General features: G+C 38.9%; 1 protein-coding gene and 1 pseudogene across 2 annotated transcripts in view; both read right to left on the reverse strand.

Moving 5' to 3' along the window:
• Positions 1-27,187, reverse strand: part of ZC3H3 (zinc finger CCCH-type containing 3) — a 508,339-nt gene that overhangs the window by 265,617 nt on the left and 215,535 nt on the right. For both annotated transcript variants that reach the window (XM_069096901.1, XM_069096902.1), the window contains exon 4: positions 17,468-17,621. In XM_069096901.1, the coding sequence (XP_068953002.1) occupies positions 17,468-17,621 (154 nt within the window). The remainder of the gene's footprint in view (positions 1-17,467; positions 17,622-27,187) is intronic.
• Positions 34-17,452, reverse strand: LOC138167942 (phosphoglycerate kinase 1-like; annotated as a pseudogene).

Consider the following 27,187-nt stretch of genomic DNA (forward strand, 5'->3'; position numbering starts at 1 on the left):
AAGGACTCTAAAACTTTTACAAACAAAGTCTGGGGCAAAGTGGGGTGGAGTAAGAAGACAGCAGAGCTTGGGCAAAAAATCAAGCAGAATTCCAACAAGAGATGAAACAAGTATTGGGAGAAGGAAAAAAAGAGCTAAAAATGTACTGTTGTGTTTTTTTTAAATCAATGAGAAAGTAAGAAAAAAAAGTTGGAAAAGAAATGAGAGCAGTGAAAGAGAGAACTGGAAAGGCACAAAGAGGTGCAAAACCTTGCCCAAACAACAAAATCCCTGAAAATAAAAAATGGACCAAATAAAAGCCAATGACTCCATGAGACAACTATATTAAAACAAAGTCAAAAGACTGGGGGGAGAAAGGAAGGAGAAAATGTGAGGTATCTCAGAGCAAAAACAACTGACCTAGAAAACAGAGAGAAGAAATTTCAAATTGTAATTTCAAAATTTATATCTAAAAGAATCAAATATTCTTAGACTGTTTGAACACTATTACAACTAGACACCATATTTCAAGAAATCTCAAAAGGAAACTGCTCAGATATCAGAGGGCAAAGAGGAAACAATTGAAGATCAACTTCCTAAAACAAATTAAAAAATGAAAATTGCCAGGAACATGATATCCAAAATCCAGTCTTCCAGATCAAAAAAGCAAGCAAACACTCTCTCTGTCTCTCTCTCTCTCTCTCCTGCAATGAGCCAGAAAGAAATAATTTAATAATTCAAATACCTAGGAGCTACAGTTAGGATCATACATGATTTAACTGCCACCACCATAAAGAAACAGAGAGCTTGGAATATGATATTTCAGAAAGCAAAGGATATAGATTTATAGCCAAGAATAACTTAACCAGCAAAACTGAGTATAATTATACAGGAAAACATGGATCTTTAATGTACCCTCTCCTCCTTTAAGGTCTATACAGTTTACAATCTTCTGCTCAATCAAAATCATGGTAGCTGTCCTACAGAGACTTACAAGACACTCCCTTTCTCAATGAGTTTAGTACCTGGCTCACATTCTCTCCTCCTCAACAACTTTCCTCACACTTTGTGGACATCGATACACAAACTAACACCCGCAAACACTTTAATCTTTTAGTTTCTCAAACCACACACTTCCCATGATTAAACTTCCATCCCACCTTAGCCACACACAAACATAGCAATACTTTTGATCTTAACAAAACCAACAAATGCACCACCTCTATGCTGGGGAACTCTGAAATCCTCTAATCTGACCACCATCCATTGGTTTTCCACTTAACTTTTTGCCCTCTCATACCAAACTTTATTCTTTATCCATTCTGTGACCTCCTATAGATGTGCTGCTGAACAAAGGTAGAGAATATCAAGCAACTATTCTGACTAGGTCTACTTCAAATTTGTATTACACCTCACCTGGGCCTTCATAGCCTCTAAGCTTATCTTATCAACTTTATCAATTCACTTTATAGTGTCTCTTCCAAACTTTTTCACCCCTCCTCAAACCTTTCACAGGTCTGCCTCCCTTCAGTCTCTCAGTTGAGAACCTTTACTCATATTTAACAAAAATAAAAAAATAAATTCTAAAAATGAGTCTCTTTGCTGATAGATCCCCCTTCTCTCCTTTTCTTCATATAACACATGTTTTTGTTATGATTTCCTCCCTCACCTTAGCCTCTCACAAAGAGGTAAGCCCGACTCCTTGCCAAAGCAAACCAAACCCATACAAAAATAATCCCATTCTATCCTGACTCCTCTTCAAGAGATTCTCTTGCATCATCTTCAGCCTCTCACTTCTCTTAGATCTGTCTCCTGCTTCTTTTGTACTGCCTACAAAAATGCTCTAATCTCCCCCATCCTCAAGAAAACCCCTACTTGACTGCTCTGTCCCTAATGACTATCACTGCTACCCTCTGTGGTTAAACTCCTTGAGAAGGCTGTCTATGATAGGTATTTCCACTTCCTCTCCTCTCACTCTTTTCTTAATCCCCTATAATCCAGCCTTCTGACTTTATGATTCTCTCAAAACAGCTCTCTTCAAAGTTAGTAATAATCTAGTAACTGCCAGATCCAATAGTCTTCTCCCAGTCCTAATTTTTCTTGACCTATCTACAGCCTATGATATTGCTGATCACCCTCTTCTCCTTAATACTTCTTTTTCTCTAGATTTTCAGGGCACCACTCTTTCCTGTTTTCTTCCTTCCCATCTGACCATTCCTCCTCAGTCTCCTTTGTTGAATCCTTATTCCATTCACACATATGAACTGTGGGTATACTCTTGTCTTTTCATCAGGAATGCTTGAAAGTCCTCTATTTCATTAAATATCCATTTTTCCTTTGAAGGATTTACTCAGTTTTGCTGTGTAGGCTACTCTTGGTTATAGCTCCTTTGACTTTTGGAGAATCACATTTCAAGTCTTTCACTCCTCTAAGACGGGGAAGCCACTAAATCAGGTGTGATCCTAACTGTGGCTACACAATATTTGAATTCTGTCTGCTGGAAGAAATTTCTCTTTGATATTGGAGCTCTGTAATTTGGCTTTAATGTTCCTGGGAATTTTCGTTTTGGGATCTCTTTCAGGAGATGAGTAGATTCCTTCAATTTCAATTTGACCCTCTTGACCTAAGGAAGTTTTCTTGGATAATTTCTTGAAATATGTTGTCTAGCCTCTTGCTTTGATCAAGGCTTTCAGGTATTACAATAATTCTTAAATTATCTATTCTTTTTTTTGTTTGTTTTTTAGGGGGCAATTGGGGTTAAGCAACTTGCCCAAGGTCACACAGCTAGTAAGTGTTAAGTGTCTGAGGCTAGATTTGAACTCAGGTCCTCCTGACTCCAGGGCTGGTGTTAAATGATCTAGGCACCCCCAAATGATCTATTCTTGATCTGTTATCCAGGTCAGTTGTCTTTCCAATGATGTCAATAGGCAACGTGATCTTGACACCATTCTTCTCAGTCTTCTCCATCAGGTCTTTGACAATCTTGGACCCCTCTTCATGAAAAAGAGAAGTTCCAATCTCCATATTGTTGAGCATCTTGAGAAAGGTGAAACCCATCCCACCATCTAGCATATTGCTGATCAACTGGATTTTGTCAGCAACTTTAGCTCTGCCCAAGATGGCCAGAAAGGGCCTCTCATGGCTTTCCAGGGCCTTGGCAAAATAAATCAGCTCCTTTCTCATGAGAAAACCATGTGCCTTCTGGGACAGATTCACTCTCACCATGGAACTGTGGGCACGGTGAGCAGTACCAAAAGCATCATTGACATAGATGTCCCCCAGCTTGGAGAGGGATGCTTGGAAGGTTTCCACTTTGGCTGGCTCTGCTCTGATCTTGTTCCCAGAAGCATCTTTGCCTTTTCCTTCTTCTTCTACATGGAAGCAAAGATTCTCCAGAAAAATGACAGACCTATTAGGGGGGGTTAGCACAGGCTTGCTCCACTTTTGGACCCACACAATCTTTCAGGAACAGAACATCTTTGCCCAGCAAGGATTTGAGTTTTGCAATCACAGGCTCTAAGGAGTATTTGTCAGGCATGGGGATACCATCAGGTCAGCTTAAGTGGCTCATCAGAACAACAGACTTGGCTATATCCAAGCAGTAATTGATACTAGAAAGAGCTGCCTTGATTCTCTGGTTAGTTATCTCTTTGTTCTTCATGGGAACATAAAAATCCACCTTCATGATGACCCTTTTCCCTTTCAGGTCCACCTTGTCCAAGGTCAGTTTGCTGGAAAGAGACATGTTGGCAGTGAGGAGATCACGGGGCTGCTGTATCTGTGGCTGCAGCTGCAAATGGAACTCAGGCTGCCAGAGCTAGAGAGTGCTCTGCTCACTGGGGTCAGTGCCTAATGCCTAGTGCCCAGTAGCACACACCTTTCTCTTCCAGAATTCTTGTTGAGTTTGGGATCTTATTAGCATTTTGCTTTGTAGCTATTTTCACATTGTTGTCTTCTTTTGAGTTTATGTCTTGGTCTTTAGTGTCCTGCCACTCTTAGTAGTTTTTAAGTCAAATTTTTTTTTGTTGTTTGCTCATTTTTCCTGCTGAAATGATCAATGTTGAATCTGTATCATTTCTTTATTGTTCCTATTTACACTTCACTGGCTTTGGTCTATAATTGTTTAAGTTATACCTCTTTGTCTCTGAACTTAGTTCAGAGATTCAGTTGGTCAGCTGATAATAGGTTAATTTTAAAAACAGTTCTCTTTATAACCACTGAGCCATTCTTGCCTTAAGTAATTAGCTGACCTTGGGGAATGCATGTGAACACAAGGGAATCAAGCCTAATATCTCTACACCACCAAGCCAACCTTCAAGGATATCTGGTTTGCTGTGCAAAGAGTCGGAGCCATTATCATTAGTTTTGCAGGTGGACTCAAACAATGAGCATTTCTTAGCCACAGAAGGAAGAAGGGTGCTAGCATTCCATTACTAAACTTCCAAACAATCATGTAGTTCCCTGCACCTCAGTTCTATAACCAATCATAATTTCCCCCATGCCTCAGCTATGCCATGATGTTACCTACCCTGTTCTGTTCTTCGTTTTGTACTCCCCCAAATCTGTAAAAGAAAACTGTCCCCCTTATTCAGAGTCTTAACTTATAAAGAAAGCTGAGATCCTGTTTATTGGTAGATTCATGTTTTACCAACAAATTGATCATACTTGGTGCTTCAGTTTTCTTATTTCAACTGTTACACCACCTATTTCTTGACTTAGAATTTTATATTAAAATTGGGCTCTGCTCATCTAGGGTGGGGAGGTATTGTACTAACCTTCAGGCTTTTTCTTGCTGCTGTTTTCAGAACTAGTTCTTGGGGGGGGGGGGGAATCTGCAAGATTTTGGTGCTTCCAAGGTGATGTGATCTGGGGAGAAGTGTCATCATTGCTCTCCTGGTCTGCACTCTGGTCTTTACCTAGGAAGAGCTCCTGATCCCTAAAGCCAAAAGAGCTAGCACTCTTCTTTGCCTTGAAACTGTGTATAGGGCCCCTACCCCCTATTACCAACCCCTGCACTCCTCTCTGTCCTGGTACTGTGACCCAGAACCACATATGGACAATAGAACTGCCAATCAGTGACAGTAAAGGGGACCCTGTAATCTCTTTCTGATTAGTTGTCCAACCCCTGCACCATCTCTGAGCTGAAAATTCCCAAAGATGCTGGTGCCACTGTGGGTGCTGCTGCCGCCAGTGTAAGTTTGGTCTCTGGAGAGGCCTCCACCAGTGTCACAAACTCCTTCCAAACTCCTAAGTTCTCTTAGGGAGGAAAAACCACCTTTTTTTGGCTCTGCCTCTCCAAAATTTAATTGGAGGCGTTATTTTAAAGTTGTTTGGAAGGGAATTTTGAGAGAGTTCAGCTGGGTTGCCTTTAATCTACCATCTTATCCTATATAATAACTGAGCCTTTCCAGTCTTTTAATACTTTACTTTCCAACATGTACTCTTCAATCCAATGACACCGGACTTTTTGCTGTTCCTCAAACAAGAAACTCCATCTCAGCTCTTGGTATTTTCTCTAGTTGTCCCCCATGCCTGAAATGTTCTCTCTCATATCCACCTCCTGGCTTCCCTGGCTTCCTTCAAGTCTCAACTAAAATGTCATCTTCTACACAAAGCCTTTCCCAAGCCCTCTTAATTCTAGTGCTTTCCATCTTTTAATTATTTCCAATTTATCCTGCACATAGCTTGACTGTATATATCTTTTTGCCTGTTGTCTCCCCCATTAGATTGTGAGCTCTTCGAGGGAAGAGACATCTTCTGCCTCTTTTTGTATCCCTAATGCACAGCACAGTGTCTGGCACATAGTAGGTTTTTAATAAATTTTTACTGACAGATTTATCTTTTTCCCCTTGAAGGAGAGAATTAGGACTAATAAGTAGAAAGTGTAGGGACACAGATTCGGTACAATCTAACAAAATATCACTTTACAACCACAGCTGTCCCAAAATGGAACAAGATGCCTATGAAGGTGACCTACCCCCTTCATAGCTCAGGTGAGAAGCACTGATGACCTTCCCATAAGTGGAGACATTCAAGTGAAGTCTAAATGTTATCTTGGCCAAGGATATATTGTAGAGGAGATTCTTATTCAGGTTTATTTGGGTTAAATGACCTTAAGGTTGCTTCCAATAAAAAGATTCAATATTATATGAAATACTCACTTTGGACCCAGCCTACTGAGTGGTATACTGCACAAAAGTATCTTTGAACCTCACCAATTATACCTCTTTGGGCTGCAAGGAGGAAAAGAAAATTTAAAAATACTATAAAATAAAACATTTTGCCAATCTGAAGTGCCATTATTAGTGCTAAAAAATATTAATAAATACTTACTGAGGGATACAACCCAGCTGAAGCTTTTCTACAGCAAGACAACTGATTCTACAGTGATTTCAATATAACCCCCTCTCCTTCCTTCCTTGAAACCCAGAATGGCCCTAGTAAATCCTGTCTGTGGGTCTTCTGAATTCTAAACAATCATGTTTATTTTACAACCTGTCCTTCAGGCTTAGGAATTCATTGTGCTTGACATGGTCTTTCTCTAACACTAGTGCTTCAGTATTTAAGTTCCTCTCTAATGTGACAAGTGAGTAATATACTACAGTGTGATGTTCCTGTTTCTAAAAAACACAAACAAGGCTGCCTCCCCTAGGAGGAAGGAAAGAAAAAAAGAAAAGAAGGGACAACTGAGAGATATCTTCCTACTTTCTCATATCTTCCTCCTGTTGAGGCAAAACGAATATTCTTCTGATGAAGCCCCTAGCAAAATCTGATGTTTTTTCCAGACAAGAACATAGGTTTAAAGTCCATGGCAAGTCACACGAATGAAGGCAGTCTAGCTCTCAGAGACATTTGCTGACAAGCTGCCATGGGAAACAAGATGCTACCTCTCAGCTGGCTTCACCAAGCCATTTGTTTGACTAAATATGGAACTATGTTGACTGGTAAATAGAAAATAATGTGCTCTAATTGATTCACTTCCAGCTGATCCTCCTCACTGATATTTCTGGAGTCATTGTCTTTGCTGCAGATGCAGTATCATTTCCCTCTATTCATATACTGTCCAGACAAACGTTAGTAATGGGATTTAAGTGTCCTTATCACTTCACATCTGAACACTATCCTCATAAGCTGTGGATTTAATGTCACCTTCTGTTTACAACACATTATCCCAAAACACACCATTTAGGCTGAAAATGAGCTTGTACTGGAATTAGATAAAAATACATTCAAAGAATCTAAAGCATCATAAATTGAATTCTCAACTTCTCTTGGGAAGACTGGCTACAAACTAGCCCTTAATGCATTCCATATCAACAAAGGCTCAGAAGCGTTGCCAAGTTTAAAGAGAGCAGCTTTAAGCAATGCTCTAAGTAACTCTGAGATATTCAGGGGATTCCTTTGGAAATGTGGATAGGTTTTCTCCCCCTTTGTTAAAGCAAGCTGCTCTGGTATTTGCCCTAATAATTTCTTCAATTTTCTCTTTTCAGAAGGAAGAAGCCAGAGAGTATCCTTAGTGACTGGCCTAAAAGGGCTCGGTGCCTTCCAGTTCTGATCAAAGGTCATATAGGGCTAGTATTCCATTAATTATCTTGCTCCCTTAGCGGACGTCAGTGATGGCAATCTTTCCAGAACATGACTGTCAAGAGATGCAGAGTTTCCCCATCACCAAAAAGGAGTTAAGCTGTTTTGCACTCTTCCAGTCTGTTTAGGAATGCTAATTACAACAAATATTTATTAAGTCACTCATGTAAACCATATGTAAGGTAACAGAGATATAAAGATGAGCTGCCAATCTAAGGGAGAGAAGTGGTGAGGCACATACACAAATAAGTATGACACAACATAGAATATCAAAGAGGAGATCCAAAATGCTTTAGGAAAAACTGATAATGTAAGGCTCACTTTCATCTTACATGTGTGTGTATGAGTGTGTGTGTGTGTGTGTGTGTGTGTGTGTGTGTGTGTGTGTGTTGGGGGTCTGGGTGGTAGAGGGAATCAGACAAGGACTCATAGAAGAAGTGAAATCTAAGCTGAACCTTAAAAGAAGAGAATTTGAACACACAGAGATGGGAAGGAAAAAGAATCTTCTAAAAGGGATGATGATCTATGTGTATGTCAAGAGATATGAACCAGGAACATGGGAAACGGGAATAGCATAAGTATGTGTATGTATATCAATGTACATACGTATGTATGTGTGTACACACACACACACACACACACACACACACACACACACACTCTCTTTCCCTCACTTTTCAACCAAATTCCAGATTGTCAACGGTGAATGACTTCAAGGTTTAGCTTTTTTTCTCTCCCAAGTCTTCCTTCTCCCCCAACTTCATTATAACTTACTTAGTGACTCACAGGGCAAGATTCATCTTCATGTTCTGAAGAAAAGAGATCAGAATTATCATTTTACATATAACTAAAAAGACTGCCTAACATGGATATTCATATGCTGTTGAGGTAACAAAATGTTTTTCTTACTCCTATTCTGGTAGTTTGAAAAACTCTTCCCAAAAGGCATGCAAAATCAGGTCACTACAGACCTGAATGCAAGGTTCTGACATTCTGAGCCCCTAAGTAGAAAATGAACCAATCAACGACAATCTGACAGAGAGATTAAAGATGTCACTCCCCCTTTCTTGGCTGGGAGGAGGGAGCATATGTATAAAATCAATCCAGTCCTTTTTCTTAGGTTTTTTATACAGGACTATACATAAAGAAATCCTCTCCTGCTTTTTTTCTTCCCCAACCTGGATTTTCTAATAAGGAAAAGGACAAGTCCTATACCCTCTAAGTTTTAGTGAGCCTCTACTGTAAAAAAAGAGAGTGGTGGGAAAATTCATGATCATTTCAGCTGGATAAACATGGCATCTGAGAATGGACTGCTCATCTGACAAGAACTGCAAGGAAAACTGGAAAAAATTTGGCAGAAATTAGGTTTGCACCAACATCTTACATCATATATTGCCCAAAAAAGGTCTAATGGATAAGTAGAAGCAGCCTTAACATAAAGGTCACATGATTTTTTAAAAAGAAGAGAATTGATTACCTTTAAGATTGTGAGGAAAGCTCAAAAGCACACAAAGGATAAAAGAAATCACAAAAAACAGATGATTTTAATGATATGAAATCAAAGACCTTTTGCATGAACTAAATGGAAATAGAAGAGAAATTAATGATTGGGTGAAAATATTCATAAATGTCTCTGACAAAGTTTTGAGAGTCAAGATCTATACAGATTTGAAATAAATATTTAAGACCAAGATCCCTTCCTAAATAAGTAAGTAGTCAAAGGATATGAACAGTTTTCAGAAGAAAAAAATATAAACTATCAACAACTGTGTTAAAGTGTTCCAAATATATATGTGTGTATAGATATATAGATAAAGATAGATAAACAGATAGATAGATATTAAAGCTGTCATTTTACCTTACACCCAGAAAACTGGAAAATAAGATAAAAGATAAAATGTTGAAAGAGCCATGGGAAGATAAACACACTATTAAACTGCTTGTGGAACACAACTCATTCTAGGTAATAATAATGATAATAATAATATTTTACACATAAACTTTATGGCTAAAAGCTCTTTATGTGATTTATCCAATTTAACAAATGATTAATTTAATCAAACATTTTTTACTTGCCCATTATGGACAAGGTACAGTGCTCAGTATTAGCAACACACAGATGAAAAAGAACACAGTTTCTGCCCTAAAGAGGCCCACATTTCTAATGGGACAATTAATATATGCACAGAAATAACAATAAAATTCAGAATATTATTAAGGGCATAGGAGAAGAATAACAATGATAATAATTAATATTTATATATTATCTCATTGATCTTCACAACAACCCTGAGAGGTAGGTGCTATTGTTATCCTCATTTTATAGATGAGGAAACTGAGGCAAAGAGAGGTTAAATGACTTGCCCAGGGTCACACAGTTAGTATCTGAGGGCAAATTGTAACTCAGGTCTTTGTTACTCCAGGCTCAGCACACTGTGCCACTTTTAGCTGTACCACTACAACTATTAAAACATATGATATATACAAACAATCATATCCTGGCCCCAACTTAGCCTTTTTTTCTAGATTATGAATGTAACCAATATGAACAATTCATTATAAAAAGAACAACAGAAAAGAGAACTATGTATGAAACTGTGAATTTCTATTATGTACAGTTGTTTTAAATATATATTAAATTAAACATGATAGTATGAATCACAGCTTGCTTATCTATCCCCTTCTGAACTTCTTTCCATGAATTTTTTAAATGTTTCAGGTACATTTTTCTTTATTTTGCTATCACTATCTTCACACACTCTCCCAGCAAGCACCCCTTTTCTAATAAAGTTATAAATAATTTAAATAAAAGTACAGATGGCATTCTTATCAAATTTTCAGATGATGCAAGGATAAGAGGAATTATCATGGTCCAAAAGATCTTGATAAGTGATCACTGGGCCAAATCAAACAAGAAGAAATTTAACTAAAAATGCAAACTTATACTTAGGTTCAAAAATTAATTTAATAAGTACAAAAATGGCTAAACAGAAACTTGTCTGGAAAAAAAAAACTGGAAGTTTTAGTAGACTACAAATTCCAAGAATCACCAGTGTGACATCACAGCAAAAAAAAAAAAAGCTAGCCTAAACTGAAACTGCACTGTAGTTTTCTGGATACCATCTGGAGTATTTTATTGAGTTCTGGGAGTCGAATTTTAGGAAAAGCATTAAAATCAGCTGTAAGGTAGCTAGGATGGCAAATAGCTCAGCAGAATATTCCAAATTATGATTAGGTAAAGGATTAAAAAAAAAATTTAACCTGGAGGACAAAAGACTAACACGGGACATAATAACAATCTTCAGGTATCTAAAGGGTTTTCAAGATTAGACTTTTTTCTGCTTGATCCCAGAGGGGAGAATAGCAATGGGTAGAAGCTACAAAGAGGTAGTTTAGGCTTAAAATAAAGCAAAATTTACTAACAAGTAAAGATACCTCAAAGCATAATGGGCTGTCTCAGAAGGTAGATGGTGAATTTCCATTAACAGCTAGGTAGTGCAGCAGATAGAGCATGAGCCTGGAGCCGGGAAGACCTGAGTTCAAATCCAGTCTCAGCCACTGACTAGCTAGGTGGGTGATCCTGGGCAAGTTACTTAACCTCTGTGTGCCTCAGTTTCCTCAATTTTAAAATGGAGATAATAACAATATCTACCCGGTGAGGTATGAGATAATATTTATAAAGTATTTAGAACAGTGCCTGGCACACAGTAGGTACTCTACAAATGCTTATTCCCCCCCCCCCCCCCTTCATAGGGGGTCTAAAAGCAGAGGCTATATGATGGGTAAACTACAGAGAAGTTTTATGCAGACACAGTTTGTATTACATAGCCATTTTTGAACTGCTTCTAACTCTGGATGTTCCATGATTCTATATGAGTTTTTAAGGAAAGAGGATATAAGGCTCAGGCTGAATGCTGGAACTAAGAACTAAAAGAAACAAAAGAAAATCCTATTTTTCTTCTCAATCTTTCCCTAGAAGAAAGGTGTTGCTGTTTTGGAAAGTTACCAACAGTCTCAGGAGGGCACAAGTAAATCAAGTTTGGTGTTACATTCAATGTGACCATAACAAATAGGGCTTCTTATTTTAATTAAAGCAGATCCTTAAGGTCTTCTACTAGGCAGCATTTTGTTGAAATATTTGAATTCTGGTATATATTTGAAATTAATATAACTACATTCCTTTTCAAGTATTTTATGATCTAGCCTGGTCAACAATTCAAATTTACTTTTTTTTCACCATCAATCCCATTTAAAAAGAGGTACAGAGGTGTTATCGCATGTGACATTGCTGCTCATAATTTGAGGCTCAGACAACTGCAAATGTTGAAGAAAACAATGAACAATACTTAGAGACCATTTAGCAAACTTCCCGTCCTTCAATTCCTAACTTTTCAGAAGAGTAAATTTAGGCTCTGTAAGGCAAAATGAATTGGTCAAGGTCACAATGCCTTTTAGGAACAAAGTTAAGAATAGGACCCAATTTTCCTGGCTCCCAGCCTAGTGTTCATTCTACAATACCACACTGACTTTCAACCTCATAATAAGACAGAATTCAACCAACCTGGATACTCAGTCCATATGAGTGACAGGCCAAAGGAGCCCAGCTCCCCAAAGTCATGGGGCTGAATGTGCCACAAAGTACCCAGGTGGAAATTAGAGTCCAATATTCACAAATGGAGACCAAAACTGCATTCAAATCACTTACAGAAAGCAATATGTTTAGAGAAAACTAATAATGCTAGCTTTGTTGTTTGTTTGTTTTTTAATTTTATAGTTAATAAAGTGGATTTGAAGTGGCTTGTAATGAAGAATTCAGAGAAACTTGGGAAGACTTGTATGAACTAATATACAAAGCACAGTAAACAGTCAAAGTTTCTACCAGAATGTAAACAAAACAATACTAAAATATATCAGAACTATGATCAATGAAATGAAAAAATCTTGACTCCAGAGGCCTGACAGTGAAACATACCTCCCTCCTCTTGGCAGAGGTGTGGAATAAGACATGTTGTCAGATGTGGCCAATGTGTTGATCTTTTAATATAATTTTGTTCAACTATACTTTTATTGTTTTTAACAATGAACAGTTAGGGGACAGATATTAGAAAGCAACAGTGATAATTTTAAAAGACACAGATAAAACATTTGTGATTTGGGGTTTTTGTGTGTGTGTGTGTGTGGGGGGTTGTTGTAGTTATAAAACTCATACAATAAAACTTCCTATTACTGGAAACTTTTAAATGAAGCCAGGTATGCTGCAAACAGGAGAGAGGATACCTATTCAAGCCTATGTTGGACTAGAAGATGCCCTGAGACCCTTCCAATTCTGACATTCTATGACACTATAACTTACTTCCACAGAAATTAAAATTAGGCATGTTGGCTCAAAAGAAGACTCTGAATACACAATCTCACTCTATTCCTTTGCTGAGGGGAAAGGTCCACAAATGTATTCACACTGCACATATTTTTATACCTTTTTTTTTTGCTTTTGGGGGGGCAATTGGGGTTAAGTGACTTGGCCAAGGTCACTGGGCTAGTAAGTGTTAAGTGTCTGAGGCCAGATTTGAACTCAGATCCTCCTGACTCCAGGACTGGTACTCTATTCATTGCACCACCTAGCCACCCCATATTTTCATACTTTTGGGATGTACTGATCAGTTATATTGATTTTTTCCCCTTTTTTGTTTTTTTTAGTCTTTAAAAATCCACTTGTTATATGGGATGGCTCTCTGACAGAGGAAGTGAGAGGGATACTAGGGAAAATTATGATAATATAAAAATATACAAAATACAACAATATAAATTTATTTTAAAAAAGTAATTACACATGCCACCCACTTGATTTCTATGGGAAATATTAGCTAGGAAGTATGTATAAGTCTGAGTGTGTAACACACACATGCAAGCTTATTCTTTCTCTTAGGTGTAACTCTCCTAAATTGAATCTCTAAAGGTATTTATGGTCAAATCGCTGACCTTGTCTGTTCTCTAAAGTATACTGTAAAAGGACCACTCAATATACAGGACTAAAAGATGGGATGTTAAGGCTATTTCAAGAAATGGATAACTCATGGGGTAAAGGAGTTCATGTTCAGTGCTGTTCCCATTAAGACATAGTACTTCCTAAACTTGTTTCCCTTATAGGATTCCTAATCTAACTCCTGGAAGGACCCTGTCCTAATCACAAGGGGGTACCAGCATGATTTTCACCTTGAAACCAAACAGAGAAATTAGGCTAGAGCTAAAAACAGGTGATTGAGGACGAAAAGAGATCTTTTTTTTTCCCCTTTTGGAGGGCAACTGGGGTTAAGTAACTTGCCCAAGGTTACACGGCTAGTTTTTTTTGTGTGGGTGTTAAGTGTCTGAGGCCGGAAAAGAGGATCTTACAAGAGAGCAAAGTCCAAGCACTTGTCTTCTCTAGTGGGATCAGTTGTGGGGAAGAGGATGTGAAAGAGGAAAAGCATAACAGCTACCAATAGTGGACAAAGGGTGTCTACATCCAGGGACTAGATGACCAGCACAGGGAAAAGCTTGGATCTCTTCTCTGGGTCAGATCAATGTATCACTGTATGACCACAAGCACACAGATATTCCTCTCCACCTTGTTCTGAGAGCCTATCAAATGAAGCGATATGATGACTGGCTGCCATAACTACAACAAAGAAAGACACTGAAAGGAGTGCAATCAAGCCGAATCAATCACCTTTGGTTCCAACCTTGAAGTCCCAATCCCCAACCTTCTCCAAAGAGAAGACAGAGAAAGCAAAAAGGGAAGAAGCACAAGAAGGAAGGAAAAGTACCAGCAAATACCCCGAGACTTGGGACTATATATCAAGATTATCCTATGGCAAACTATCAGCTTCAGGTGCTAACAGACTTACCTTGTTCATATGTAAACACAGCATGACACCCAAAGAAAAGATTAGTGGGGCTGCCTTAGGGCCCTATGGAAAATATTATAGTAGAGAGGATATGTAGGCAGGCAAGGGACTGCCATGGGGCCCTGAAACACCACCCGAGATAAGGGGGAGGAATGAGAGTAAGAATCAATAAATCTTAACCTCATTCACAATGATCTGGAGCTCTTATTAAGTAAATTAATTTAAGTTAATTTAACTCGATCATGACTCCCGATCACAGTGATTTAGTGAGGGGGAAATTGCATTAGGAAAGGCCATGCTCACTAGATAGAAGAACGGAAGAAAATTAGATCCACTTAGCAATGTGAATTAATATGGAAATAGCAGGTGTAAATTTAACCTTATCGAGAGAGTGAAAATTATCTTCATAAATTTGTAGAAATAGCCCCCAAGTTGCTTATAAATCTATTTAAAACAAAAATATTACAAAAAGTGCAGTAAAATTAATTTAAAATATACTTCTAGCTATTGCCTCTAGAAAAGTCAGCAGCAGGGTGAAGTTTAATGCAATCCCACAGCAAAGGGATTAGCCCTGGGAACCAATGGCCTCCTTTGAGACTCATCATTTGTAGACTATCCTTTACTAGCATTAAAGCGAGCAATTTGGGATGCTTTCTAACCATACCCTCCTACCACTAGTCAAACCCAAAGTACCCCCCTTGGGCTCTTCCACCCAGGAGCTCTGCTGACAGGTCATGGTTTTAGGACCATTAAAACTCATCATAAATACTACTGATGGCAGGATGAGCAATGGTCAGGGAAAGAGAAGCTATCTTATCTACCTACAGCACCCAAACCACCTGCCTGTGAAAACAACTTGGAAGCCTAAGAGGGCCATCCTATCTTCACAGGCTCAGGTGACTATACTCAGATCTTTAGGAAAAGGAAGTTCAACAGATACTTGAAGGATTCTTTAAATCAAGGGTTCTGAACATGGGATCCATGAACTTTTTTTTCCCCTAAAATATTTTGATAACTATATTTCAATAGAACTGGTTTCCTTTTTAATCCTACATATTTTAATCTATGCATTTAAGACCATTATTCTGAGAAATGGTCCATGACACAAAAATAGTTTCTAAGAACCGTTGCTTTAGAGGGACCTGGGGTTTGGACAAAACTATTTTCCTGGTCTTCTTAAATCAGGCTCAAAGTATAATCAACCCAGTTACCACAGAGGTGGTTATTCTACCACTCCAGGCCCAGGCTTTGCAGTGGTCGGCCCAAAGTAGATACTATCTAAGTTACTGGATGGTACAGGACATGGATGTGACCAGGATTAGAAGAAAAAGCCACTTTCTAGGCTGGGCATGAGTTATAAACCAAAGGACAAGGGTAAGTCCATGAAGACAAATATATTGTATGTATATCTGATCCAAATGCACAAGAATATGATGGCAATAGAACCCATTTTCCATTAATAAGAGGAGAGCTCTCACTCAGCAAACCTTCAAAGCAACCCAAAGACCTAGCCTCTATGGCCTAGAGCAAAAAGCTACAGTAAAAATTGCAGGTATGGAAGCAGCTTCCCCAGGGAAATCTATTTTCTGCCCTATGTGACATAGAAAAGGGAGATCTCCAGAATAGGAAGAAGTTGTCTCAATGAATTCTCCAACAAAAATCCAAAGGCTAGAGTTCTCCCCAGGATCTAGACAAGACCCTTGAGAACTACTGAGAGGAACCTGCCTCCCAATACAAACTATTTTGGCCTTAGCCTTAGCCTCTGCCTGCCTCCCTCTCTCTGTCTCTCTCTCTGTCTCTCTGTCTCTGTCTCTCTGTCTCTCTCTGTCTCTCTGTGTGTGTCTCTCTCTCTCTGTCTCTCTCTCTCTCTCTCTCACACACACACACACACAGAAGGCATGCATAGGAACATAAAAGAAGGATTTTGGAAACTGACTTGAGAAAAGGGCCCTATGTTCTTTTCCTCTAACCCTCAGCTGCTGAGACTTGCTTTTTTTTGGTGGAGGAAAGGCAGGGCAATTGGGGTTAAGTGACTTGCCCAAGGTCACATGGCTAGAAAGTGTTAAGTGTTTGAGGCCGGATTTGAACTCATGTCCTCCTGACTCCAGGGCTGGTGTTCTATTCACTGCACCACCTAGCTTCCCCAGCTGCTAAGACTTGGTTAGGCAGGTACAATTCAGATCACCTCACTTTCTTTTAACATCAATTGGAGTGATTCGTTCTGTCTTTTAAGCATTTCACCTAGCCACCCCAGCTGCTAAGCCTTGGTCAGGCAGTTACAAATTCAGATTACCTCACTTTCTTTTAGTATCAGTTGGAGGGATTTGTTCTGTCTTATAAGCATTTCCAAGTGAGTACTAGAGTATAGAATTAAAGAGTAGTCAATGCATGGACCCCTGAAATTGCTAGAAAGGTGGTTAGAGTGGCAGAGGGATGAAGAAGAGAAGCCCGAGTTTTATCTCCTTTAAATATCAATACACTGACCAGGGAGATGGACACATGGGCTTCGAGAACTGATGGCTATGCCCAAGTTTCTCCAATTCTTCTCAGTAATGTGATCTTTGGCAACACTGAGTAGGGAAAGAATAAGGAAGGAAGGAGGAAAAATAGAAATGCCAAAGAGAAACTCATTTTATTATGATTTCATCAGGAATTCTTCCATAGGGAATAAAGTTCTTTCCTTGCCTCCTATTCTTGAATAGTTATAAGGAACTGCCACTCTTGACTACAGCCAATACTACCAACCTACTAGCCTGCTAATGGAATTACTAATTAGAGTCTTTTTTTTTTAAGTATATCTGGTGTAGAAAGTGCTAAACAAACAGAAAAATTAAGCAATTCTCCAGCTAATGAACTGTAGAGTTTAAAAAGTTCCCCATATGGTCTGCTCAAAATCAAAATATTTTTGGCACCTGGGGCCCAGTTCTTCCCTTTCCCTAGAGATGACCAGGATAGCACCTTGCTGTGATTCTGAAGAAAAATGAGTGAAAAAATATCAGTCTGGCACTCAGCTCTCTTACCTGGATGCTGCAAGCCGCTTGGCTCTCCATGAGGAGCTGGGAACGCTGAAAGGTGGAAGACTGAATGGAGATGGAAAATTCTTCTTCACTATCCTGTAACGGGTCTTAATCACTTTGTTGGATGGAGAAGTCCGTAAGGCATGTAAGCTTGTTGCTGGAGAAAAAAGCAGACAGGCCAGGCCAATGTCAACAAAAGAGGGGGGGTGGAAGGGGGCAGAGATTCCAGAGGAAAATGCACAGAGGAGTCCCATCTGACAGTTCATTTCAATCAATCAATCAATCAATATTTACTAAGCATTTACTGTGCGCCAGGCACTATGCACTGGGGATACAAATAAGCAAAACTTCTCCCTGCCTTCAAGAAGCTTACATTCTAATGTACATGTACATAAATAGGTATACACAAGATACATATAAAGTATATATACCTATAACCTCAAAGGATAAGACACTATTGTTGGGGGAAATGAGAAAGGATTCTTATAGAAGGTGTCTGAAGAAAACAGGAATTCTTGGAAGAAAAGCATAATGGACATGGGAGCCAGCCATAACAAAGGCACCCTCTGTAAGAAATGGCAAGTGGGACAGTCTAGGCAGCATATAAAAAGCTGGTTTTGGAATTAGGAAGATCAGAGTTCAAATCCTACCTTAACACATTATGCCTCTGTGTCTCCAGGGAAGTCATTTGATCTCTCTGTGTCTCCTTATCTCTTAAAGTGAAAGGGTTGGACTTGATGGTCTCTAAGGTGACTTCCAGCTCTAAATAGATAGTCTCATGCCTGAATTATAGCAAGCATGGAGGGAAGTAAAATGAAAAAATACTGGAAAGACAGGAAGGGAACAGGTTGTAAAGAGGTGTAAATGACAAATAGAGGAGTTTATATTTCATCCTACAGGTAACAGGGAGCCAAAGGCATTTACTAAGTAGAAGATGATATGGTCAACCTATGCTTTAGGAAAATCATTCTGGAAACTGTGTGAAGGATGCACTGGAGTGTAGACTTAAGGCAGGGAAGTCAATCAGGAGGGTTTTTAAGAGGTAATAAGGGCTGGACTTAGGGTGGTGGTAGTGTGAGTGGACAGAATGGAATATGGAGAGAGATGCTATGGAGGTAAAAATGTTAAGACTAGGCAATGGACTCAATACAAGGGAAGAACTAAGGAAAAGAGGCACAATAATACCACACAATGGGAATCTGGGTGATCAGGATAGTGATACTGATAATAATAGAGAAGTTAGGATTATTTCAGTGGGGAAGAAGATAATGTTTTGTATACAGTGAGTTTAAGATGTGTGCAGAAAGAATGAATTAATGAATAAATGAGCATTTAGTAAGTGTTTACTGTACACCAAGCACTGTTCTGAGGGCTAGAGACAAATAAAAAAACAAAAAGAATCCCTGACCACCAGTAGCTTATATTTCAATGGGAGAGATAATACATAAAGAGGGTGGTAGACAGGGATGGGGTTTTCTGGTTTGTAAAGTTATAGGGATGATAAATGAAACCATAAGAGAACAGACTGAAGGGATTTCTAGTGCAATGCTAGTATTGATCTGACTATGGCTCCAGAACACCAAAGAAGAAAGGGTGAGGGAGAGGGTAGCATGGGAGGAGATGGTTAGCCGAAGCTAGCCTGGCTTGATATAATGGTACACATAAGGCACTCAAATCAGGATAGTGGAGCCCAGGGATCTTAGAAATGAAATAGATACTTTCCATAGCATGGTCTCTGGCCCAGATAAGACATCTAGTTCAAAATGTCTTATAAGTATTTACTAAGCACGTATTATGAGTCAGGTACTGTGCTAAGTGTTTTACAAATAATATCCCATTTGATATACCTGACAACTCTGGGAGGCAGATGATATTATCCCCATTTTATGGCTGAAGAAACTGAAGTAGGCAGTAGTTAAGTGATTTGCCCAGAACAACATAGCAATTAAGTGTCTGCGGCCAGATCTGAACTTGGTCTTCCTGACTCTAGTCCTAGTGCACAGATGTGAACTATCCCTTGGAAGAATTACTAGGACTAGATATTTAGATCAGGAAGTCATAGGAAGAGACCGGTTAACTGAAACCACAGGAGCTGATGAGATCATCAGCTAAAAAGATTAACAAGAAAAAAGGGAAGAGAGCCCAGGAGAAGTCCTAGGGGGAGCACCCTTAGGTAGTATGTGTGACAAGGATCAAAGGAGATTTAATTGGAATCCCAAAAACCTAGAGAGAAGAGAATATCCAGGATAGGAAGGTCAGCAGTAATAATTACTGCAAATAGGTCAGAACTGAGAGAATCTAATAAGAAGAATCTTAATCAGAATAAATGTAAAGTCATGCATTTGGGCACACAAACACACAAAATATCAGAGCTGGGAGGGTCCTTAGAATAAAGAACAGAACATGAAAGCTAGAAGAAACTACAAGATCATCTAATCCAGAGGTTCCCAAACTACTTTTTGGCTTACTGTCCCCTTTACAAAAAAAAAAAAAAATTTACTCAGCACACGCACCCCCCCCCTCGAAATTTACTTTCTTTGAACCTTTAGTGAGGTTTTTTTATTTGCATCATTTAAAATATATATATATATATTTTAAATGACACATCTTAAATTTAATAATTTATTGTGAATTTGTGGCTTTTTTCACTACAGTAAAATTCTGATGATGCAGTATTGTGTCATGTAAACGTATACTGTCATATTATAAACAAGTCTTTACACACATATATTCCTGCCAATGCATGCTGGACTTTCTGACACACCTGTCAACACTTGCTTGTTATGACCTATGGGCGGATTTGACCACTGAATAGTTACAACTTGCATTTTGTATGTTTATTTGAAAAATAATGTAATCACTACAATTTTAACTCTGTTACACAATAGATGAAACAAATGGTTTTTCAAATTTTTCTCATCTTTCCTTATGCTTTCACCACCCGTTTATTTTTATTCAATGCCTCCTAATTGTACCCAAGGTTACTAACACCCCCCTGGATTGTTCCAGCACCCACCAGGGGACAGTATCGCCCACTTAAGGGACCTCTGATCCACTTCCTTTCTTTTATAGGAAGGAAAATGAGACTCAAAAGAGGGGAAATGACTTACCCAAGATCACAGAGCAATTTAAATGTTGAACTATTATTACATCCCAGGGCTACTAATTCTGAATTTGTGCTCATTTTACTCTGCTCCTCCCAGGTGGGAGTGACAGTGATGGTTGGGTGCCTATCTGGTTTCCTCTACAATAGCTGGAGAGAAACTTCAGAAGGGAACACTGTCTTTAACTTCAACAACTTCCCACCTCCTTCCCAGAGCAGCTCAGATCATGGGAGAGGGTAGTGGCTTTAGAAAGAGCACCTTTCTCTCATCAGAGAAAGACCAAAATCCAGTAATGCTCAGAAGAAATTTATGCATGAAATCATTTTGGTTTTCATAACATTTTGCAGTATGATACACAAAACTGCATTTTTTTTTCCTTCCTGAACGTTTCATGCAATTAACAGGGATCTGATTTGCCTGGGTACCCCTCCACTTGATAGCCAGCAATTTCTCCATAGCTTCAAGGAATGTATCTAATTGCCTGACTTTTATAATATACAGCTATAACTACCCAGATAATTAAAGCTAACACTGCACACTGGAACTCAAGTGCCTTGCTTCTAATAACTGATTTAAAAGCCAAACAGTTCCTGTTGGAAGCCCTTAGATTCAAATTACTATGTAGGGCTCAGGGGAAGAGCCCAGGTCTGCCAACAAGATTTCACCTCTACCCAGCCAGTATAGTGTCTATGGACAGCATGATCATTATCACCAGGAGCAGTAGTAGCAACAAGGGCAGCTGTTGCAATGCTGAGTTGGCCCTAGACAAGCAGTATGGACTTAGGCAGAATAAAAAGAATTATAGAGACATTGGTTATCATGAGAAGAGGTGGAGTCAGGGTGGGGTCCCTGCCTTGGATTCTCCTTCATGTTGTATGCTTTCACAGTGTTATGTTTTGGTAGTGTCTCACACTCAGTGACTACAGAGTTACAAGTGGAGAAATATGGTAGCTATCTGGTTCTAAAAATACATGAGGCTCCTATAGACACCAACATCTCAGAAGCTCTCTGTATCACCTTGGTCAGTATGGTGATCTTCTGGAAAACAGAATGACAGGGCCAGACCTGACCTTAGATAACATTTAGTATAATCAACTCAACAGGAGAAATGATGACAAAGGGGGGAAGTAATTTGACCAAATTCACTAGTGGCAGAGTCTGACCTCAAAGTCAAGTCTCCTAACTTCTCCTATTGATTCAAGGCAGTATTTTACATTCACTTAAACCAATTTTACCTACATATAAGTATTTTATTTTGTTGAGCAGTACACAATATAACCACCTACTGGGAATACTGAAATGATATAATAATTAAACAAAAGATTCAATTAGATAACCTCTTAGAGTCCTTTCAACTTTAGGATTGAATGATTTACTCTGGGATTAGACACAAACACTATAGCCTCTTTAGGACCCCTGTGGTCCTATTCCTACAGAAATCCAACCACCAACAAATAAGAACAATATTAATCAGAATAACTCCTATGTTTACAATTAACACTTGAGGTATGTATCGCAAATATTATTATTCCCATTTTACATATAAACAAAGTAAGGCTGGGGCAGCTAGGTGACACAGTGAATAGAGCACCAGCCCTCTGTAATGGGAATGCAAATTTGGAAGATCTTCCCTGCCCCTAGGCTAAGATGCACCTGAAGCCTGGGGAGGGAGGCTTGTTTTTCAGTAGATACTTCTTGATTGGCCAGTGAGTCAATAAGGTTGTCACATTCTCTGAGCCAGGAGAAGGCTATATAAGCCCTGATGTGTAGCTTTGTTTTGGGACTCACTTTGAGAAGTGTTCTGTGATTTGATCTGAATTCTGGGAAGCCTTTGTTGAGAGTCCCCCGGCTTTGAAAAAACCCAGATGTTGAAACCCAGATGTTGACTGGGTATGGATGTAATGGTTGGACAGTTTGGAAATCTGTCTACTTGATCTGTCTCTGTCTTGATAATTCTGCCTGTATATTTTGAAGTTCGGGATGCTGACTTTTTCTCCCCTGAACAAGGTAAACGATATATGTCTGACTGATTAAAGTAAGCTTGTTAACCCATTTTGAGTTGCTTTCCTTTAACAAAGCAGATCCAAGAACCTGTATGGACGGCAAACCCTGAGGACGCTCGGGGTCCTTGCCGCTACACCCTCAGGAGGACCTGAGTTCAAATACAGCCTCAGAGACTTAACACTTACTAGCCATGGAACCTTGGACAAGTCACTTAATCCCACACTGCCCTGCCTTCCCCCTTCCAAAAAGAAAAAGAAAGTAAGGCTGAGGAAATGGAAGTCATCTGCCTAGGAAAGTGTAGAGTCATCACTTTTGAACCCAGGTCTCTTGAATCTTAAATAGAGTCCTTTTAAAAATTAAACTATTTTACTACCTAAAATAACATTTGAAATTATTATTGCTAATAATAATGCTTTACATTTATATAGTGTTTTGGTCATTTCTTCCTAACTCTAAGTCTAGTACTCTTATACTTAATATATACTTAATAATCTTATTTGACTTAGGTATAACATGTATCATTCTTATTTTATAGATAATGAAACTAAACCTCTGAAAAGTTAAGTGATGTTTCCCTGGTCTCACAACTTAGTAAATATTAAAGGTGAAATCTGAACCTAAATCTTCCTGATTCCAAGTCCAAAGGCTACACATTACGCACAATGCCTCTCAACAGTCAACATGCATAATGTCCATCACGATTTAAGTTGTTTAAAGTAAGCAATGAGTCATGGGAGGTCCCTGTACATGTAAAAATGGAAAGAAGGTGAGGTAGAATCACTCAATCGAGGAGGGAAAAGCTGAGTTCTCTCTCTACCAAAAAGACTCTGTTCCACTCTACCTGCAGAGAAGCCGTCTGATTCTTCATCTTTAGTAACAAATTCATTTTTACTAAATTCTTTACTATTGCCTTTAATATGTTCCACAACTCACACTGAGAGAGAATAATCATGTCACCTCAATAAGCTAGGTCCAGAGAGCCTAAGAAACTTGCCTGGTCTTGAACAGGAAGGCAGGGTCAGGATGAGAACCTATTACCGTGTTTCCCCGATAATAAGACCTATCCCGAAAATAAGACCTCCCCTTACTGTGTAAGATTCCTCTAAAATAAGCCATCCCCCAAAAATAAGCCCTATTGAGATTGCTACTGTAGTGAAGGTGATCCCCTGCGCTACACGCTACATTATGGTACCCTCTGTATGTACCGTCCCTCCCCCCTCCCCGTGAAACGCACACCGCGCTCCGAGCTGCATCCAATCAGAGCTGCAGCAGTGAGCGCGTCATCCTGTTCTTCCCCAGTGATTTGCTTATTGAATAAAGGTACATTTTTTTGTTCATTTACCTGTTTATTAAAATTGCTGTCAATGTTCATTAAAATAAGCCCTCCCCTGAAAATAAGCCCTCTGGTGTTTTTCTGTCCAAAAAATTAATAAGACAGTGTCTTATTATCGGGAAAACATGGTAATATGAGCTATAATATTTGGCTCCTCCTGGAAAGCATGAGATATTCCTTGCTTCTCCATGGTCTTTCACATCAAAATATTTTACTAAAATCTCAGTTCCTGGTCACAGATTCATATAATACCATTAGAGCTAGAAAAGTCCTTAGAGATCATTCAGGCAGGGGTTCTTAAACTGAGGTCCCTGGACCCTGTGCACAGATACACATACATGTATATGTAATATAAATAATGTATATTTAAATTATGTATATTATACACATATACACATATATACATATATATGTATTATCATTTCTTGTAGGGGAAGGGTAAATAAACTTGGATGGGAAAAAATTGTATCTTTATTTTCATTATTCACTAACTGAAATTTAACATTTTGTTCAATTATTATTTTTGCTTTCTGGAAGGCAATTGGGGTTAAGTGACTTGCCCAAAGTCACACAGCTAGTAAGTGTGTCAAGTATCTGAGGCCGGATTTGAACTCAGGTCCTCCTGACTCCAGGGTCGGTGCTCTAGTCACTGCTCCACCTAGCCGCCCCCTCGTTCAAGTATTTTTAAATGGTTTTCTGAGGAGTCTATAGGAATCATCAGACTGCCAAAGGAGACATGACACAACAAAAGTTAAGAATCTGTGATGTAGGTCAATTCTATCATTTTAAACATGAAGATACTGAGGCCCAAAGAAGGAAGACAACATGGTTGCACTGGAAAAGCACTAGCATTGGCATCAAATGACCTGGGCTCAGCTCCCACCTTGATACTTACTACCTGTGTGACTTTGGCCTAGGTCTTAGTTTCATCTGTAAAATGAGACAGTGTGCTAGATGATATCTGAAGCTGCTGACATTTCAAAATCTATGATCTCTAAATCCATGTCTTTTCACTGGCCACTCCCCATGCCTGGAATGTTCTCCTCCCTCACCTCAATCTTCTAGTTTTCTTGGCTTCCTTCAAGATTCAGCATTATTCCCACCTTCCATAAGAGATCTTTCCCAATCTTTGTCCCATCACCCTCATCCACTGCTGGTGCCTTCCCTCTGAGATTACGCCCCCTTCCCTCCCCCATTTACACTATATACATTCTCTATGTACATAGTTTGCCTGCATGTTGTTTCCCCCATTAGAATGTGAGTTCTCTGAGAACAAGAATTATATTTTTGCCTCTCTGTATATCACTTATATAACTTATATCACTGTATATAACTTATCACAGTGGAAAATAGTAAGCACTTAATAAATGATTGTTCACTGATTTTTTACTATCTATGCTTTGATTCGCAGTCATCGATAAAAAAGAAATGTCTGTACATGCTTGTTTGCTTGTTTTCTCCCCCGTCAGACTGTGAGTTCTCTGAGGGCAGGGGCTGTCTTTTGCCTTTCTTTGGATCGCTAGCACTTAGTACAGTGCCCAGCACATAGTAGGTATTTAATGAAAGATTATTGACTCTCTCCAAACAGTTATTCTGAATCTACCTGACTGTACTATCTAACACACACCTCTCCATCTTATCCATAAGTATAGAATGAGACTTAATAAAATTCTTGCAAAACTCTTGATACACTTCATCTACATCATTTTTCCTGATCTGCCGATTTAATTTAAATTCTTTTTTTTTTTTTGGAGGGCAATTGGGGTTAAGTAACTTGACCAAGGTTACACAGCTAGTTTTTTTGTGTGGGTGTTAAGTGTCTGAGGTCAGAACCAAACTCAGGTCCTCCTGACTCCAGGGCTGGCGTTTTACTCATTGTGCCACCTAGCTGCCCCCTCGATTCTTTTTTTTAAATGTGGTTATTAGACTGGAATGACCTATTTTTTTCATGAAATCAAATTGGTTAATCTGTAAGCACCATTTCCTTTTCTACATGTTTACAGGGTCATAAATTTGGAACTAGAAGAAACCTTAAAGATCATCAAGTCCAATCCCTTCATTTTATAATCAAGCAAACAGGCTCAGAAAGGTTAAGGGGTTTGCATCAAAGGGACAAATAAACCCAGATCTTCTTGACTACAAAGCCCAATGCTCTTATTGTTATTCAAGTCATGGCCAGCTCTTCATCAGTCCATAGATCACAGCACACCAAAAAGGTCCGTGGGATTTTCTTGACAAAGATATTAGAGTGCTTTGCCATGCCATTTTCTTCTCAGCAGATTAAGGCAAAGGAATGTTAAATGACTTGCCCATAGTCATACAACTAATGTGTCCAAGGCTGGATTTGAACTCACATCTTCCTGACTCCAGGCCCAGCACTCTATCCATCTAGTTACCTCCAAAGCAAACAGAGCTTCAGTGACTTGCCCAGGGTCACATAGTTAATAAGTATCTCAAGTCAAATTTGAACTCAGGTCTTCCTGACTCCAACATTCTAGCCACTACATTATCTTCTTCCTAAAATGGACCAGAATGCTGCCAGGAGTTAGTCAAGCTCACTGGGCCAGAGTTTGAAGACTACTTTTTCCCTTTTGGGGAAAACATTTGCTCTTCTTCAGTCTTGTGCTATCCCTCCCATTCTCTGCAATATTTCAAAGATAATATTTCACTGACAATAGTCCAACAATCACAATCAAATAATTTTTTCAGCACACCAGGATACAGTTCAAATAACTTGAATTCATTAAAGTAGCTTAATGTCCTCTTATTTTCTTCCAACTAATTTTTGGTTTCAGCTCTCAAAGAGACATTGCCTAGTAGGAGGGAATAATAACAGGGATAAAAATAACTACAAGAGAAGGCAAAATATTATGAGTGCCTAGAATGGTACACCATGCTATATGTAAGATCCAAAGAAGAAAAGATAATTTTTGGCTAAAAGAGAAGAAGCAAAGTTTCCTGGAGAATGTGGCATTTGGGATGTTCTGAAGTAGGTAAGTTTTTGATAAGTATAGATGGGAGAAAGAGCATTCTCACAAAAGGAACAGCCCAGAACAAAATCATTGAAGAAAAGGCTTAGTCAGCAAAGGGTTAGTTACACAATTTGACTGAAGCAAAGAGTATGTGAGGGGGAATAATATGAGACGAAGTTAGAAAGGTGGCTTAAAGGCAAATAAAAGAGAATTTTGAATATTAGGTTAAGGAATCTGGAATTTACCCTGTAAGTAAGAAGAAAGTATCCCGAGCAGGAACTGAGTTGGTCTTCAGAAAGATGGCTGGTAA

The sequence above is a fragment of the Petaurus breviceps genome, unplaced genomic scaffold, assembly GCF_028583685.1.
Source record: "Petaurus breviceps papuanus isolate PSGF00001 unplaced genomic scaffold, PetGlider_PUasm1.0 339, whole genome shotgun sequence".
NCBI classification, from domain to species: domain Eukaryota; kingdom Metazoa; phylum Chordata; class Mammalia; order Diprotodontia; family Petauridae; genus Petaurus; species Petaurus breviceps.